This window comes from Lycium ferocissimum, chromosome 4, assembly GCF_029784015.1.
Source record: "Lycium ferocissimum isolate CSIRO_LF1 chromosome 4, AGI_CSIRO_Lferr_CH_V1, whole genome shotgun sequence".
NCBI classification, from domain to species: domain Eukaryota; kingdom Viridiplantae; phylum Streptophyta; class Magnoliopsida; order Solanales; family Solanaceae; genus Lycium; species Lycium ferocissimum.
Genome location: NC_081345.1, coordinates 30,048,391 through 30,051,396, shown reverse-complemented (window position 1 = coordinate 30,051,396; position 3,006 = coordinate 30,048,391). Strand labels below are relative to the sequence as shown.

The following is a 3,006-nucleotide window of genomic DNA, read 5'->3' as shown; positions in this document are numbered from 1 at the left end:
AGTGTGATTCGAAGTCACAAGTATAAAGCGACTTGCGAGAATTATATCATGACTTTATAACTATGAGTAACGATTATGGGTTTAGGTTGGGCCAAAAATATAAACTTAAACTTCATCACAGAGTAATAAATATGTGGGAAAAAAGGAAACAAAACTAAATTGTTTTACGTTCGGAATATTTCACTGGCCTATATACACAATAAGTGTAAATAATCCAAAAGATACTTATAGATACATCTCTTTAAACTGTATATAAATTAAACTCTTTCCGGAATCTTACATGTCAACACTTGGGGTGATGGATTGGGTTGAGGTTTAGTAGAGGAAAATGGGGTTGCATGGGAAATGGGTAGTTGAAAGGTATTGAAGATAAAGAACTAAAGTTATTAGTACTAATATTAATTGGATCTATTTTATAACCAAAGTCTTCCAGAGCTTTGACTTGTGTCCTCAAGAACTTGAGATAGTTAGCAGCCTCATCAAGCATGGATGCAGTGTCCATCTTAGTTCCTCCTGGTACCAGCTTCTGCAATAACCTTATTCTTTCACTTATCCTTTCCCTCCTTCGTCTCGCTGCCGCTGTCTGTGGATCTGTTGATATTCTTACATTCTTCCTCTTTGGCTTCTTCTCCATGATCACTTCCATGTCAACAGAGGTCAGTGGCCTGAATGCTGCAGCGCGATAAATCATCTCCTTCATTTGCGCAGTTGCTTCTGAATCAGGTTCATCTACTGAATATGCCGACGAGCTAACTAGCTGGAAATTGATGTTTGATGAGCTTGGAAGCTTATATTCTGATGATCTGGATTTCTTGGACTTGGGTTGATCATTTTCCGAAATGAGCTTGGAGTCTTTCGTGGAGGAATCTGCTGCGATATAATATAATTAAATAATTAAAAGTGTATTCTTTAATAACGTAAGTTTTAAATGAGATAGTTACACAATTCAACAATGTATTAGAGTAGGTAAGAGGTCGCACTCAAATCTCACCAAAGATCCAAAAGCAAAAAATATCTTTACATGTACATCCGACTCATAAAAGATCAGGTCCACGCTTGAGGAGTCTATTGTGACAATACTCTCCCCTTTCTATTTTAAGTAGTGGCTTTTGGAATACAATGGTCTCGAACTACTTAATTTTGAGTGGGTATCCAAACAAAGTTTTGAAAAAAATTACTATTTGAATCTATAAAAGAGTATTAACTTATTAGTAACCATAGTTAATAAGTACTTAGTTAGCAATGCACAATATTCAAAGAATCTAGTTAATAAGTACTTAGTTAGCAATGCACAATATTCAAAGAATCATTGGTCAAATAAAAGTTCCTGACTCCTAAATTGTACTATACACAATAGTGGAAGGGGATTATAGTGTATTTAAGAAATTAAGTGTGCCGTTAGAACATCAAGCCCATATTAAGAATTCTCACCGGATTCGAGCAGAGCTTGATCATGGCTTCTCTTGGCCATGTAACACCTTGCTTCCGAACATCTTATCGGATTGTTATGTGGATGATATGAAGAAGTACGCGAGATAGTCTCATCAATCTCATTAACAGGGCACTGAATATTGTTGCAATCATTGGCATCAATTGCAGATTCTCCAGATGAAGCTGCTTTGTCAGTGTTGACATCCCACAAACTTTTGGAATCATCAGTCAAAATCATGGAAATTCCATCATCTTCGACGGATGTGTCGGTGTTGCTTGTGTTGGTTGTAGAGAGCAAACAATCAGGGGATCTGCTCTTTGAGATTAGGCCATTTGAACCAAAATCAGCCATTACCCCACAAGCTCCCAATTGATCGTTACCGAAGTAATTGGGCAAATAATAGTTGTTCTGTGGAGGAAAATTATAGAAAGAACTCATTTTAGCACAATTCTTGATTGGACCTGATCCTGATTTAGCAGCAACAGAGTCCGCAGCCAATTTTGTCGCAGCTTGTTGGCGCTGGGAGATTTTCCAACTAGAAAGGATGTCTATTGGATCAAAAGCACCTCCAAATTCCTCAAGATTCATGGTTAACGACGAGCTTGAATCTCCAATATCAAGTTGGTGCTGAATTGAATTGAAAGCATTATCTTTGCTACTGACCGGAGCAAAACGGTACGAATTGGACATCATTAAGCTTGACTAATATAGTGCCTGAAAAAGTACCAAATTTGATAAGTGCTTTTGCTGAGATTAAGCTAATAGTAGTAAGATTTATGTTTCTTTGGTGAATACCAAAAGGCATCAAATAATCTACCAGTTAAGTGAGCCGGAGAGTGTATAGGCCAAGAAAATGGATGTACTTTGGAAAAGAGCTCAGCGGATATAGCTCTGTAGTTATAATCAAAGCTCTCTGCACGAACGACGTAGAATTGGCTCTAACAGCTATTAAGATGCATATCATATCTGCGATAATATACGAAAATAGACATTGCTCACGTCAGTTTTAGCTACTAAAATTTGTCTACTCGTTGTATCACATCACAAAAAGAGACAGTATCAGAATCTCGAAACTGCTCAGAAGCTTGTAGAAATGAAAGTTTAGCAGAGGGGACATGAAAGATTAGCAGAGGGAAAATGAAGCAGAGATGTACATTTACCGAGTAAAAGAATTGCAAGTTGTTGTTTGTTCTAACTTAAGCAGCTGCAATACTCGTTTGCAATGTGTTGGTTGGAAAACATGCTTATATAAGAGCTACAGAAAGGAGGTACAAGAGACAAACGCATAAAAATTGTGACAAACCAAAAGAAAAAATGTGCACATAAATTAATACAAATGAATAGTATATACATTTTGAAGGAGTTGACGAGAGATGTATTATTTTTTTTTTTGGAGAAGGCAAGGCTTTTGTCAGTTTGTTGGCGCTGTAAATTTTGCAGCTGGTGAGCATGGGATTCCAGTGATGCATTTCCAATATTACGGTTATTTGCTTATTTTATTCATTTGATTGTTGTTTTTATACAGTACTCCCTCCATCCCATAATAATTGTCATCTTAGCAAAAAACACGCATA

The 3,006-nt window shown here is 36.8% G+C and overlaps 1 protein-coding gene across 3 annotated transcripts; it reads right to left on the bottom strand.

Annotated features, from left to right (window-relative positions):
• Positions 1–246: 246 nt before the first annotated feature.
• LOC132054558 (transcription factor bHLH87-like) lies at positions 247–2,723 on the bottom strand. Of its 3 annotated transcripts, none has more exons than XM_059446540.1 (4): positions 2,593–2,723; positions 2,250–2,398; positions 1,432–2,146; positions 247–870 (listed from the first exon to the last, which is right to left on the bottom strand). In XM_059446540.1, exons 3-4 carry the CDS (start codon positions 2,123–2,125, stop codon positions 284–286), a joined length of 1,281 nt encoding a protein of 426 aa, XP_059302523.1. In that variant the 5' UTR covers positions 2,126–2,146; positions 2,250–2,398; positions 2,593–2,723; the 3' UTR covers positions 247–283. The 3 variants fall into 3 exon arrangements, with proteins under 3 accessions (XP_059302523.1, XP_059302522.1, XP_059302524.1); XM_059446539.1 differs by having other exon boundaries at positions 2,587–2,715; XM_059446541.1 differs by having other exon boundaries at positions 247–867; positions 2,587–2,712.
• Between the last annotated feature and the right edge of the window lie 283 nt (positions 2,724–3,006).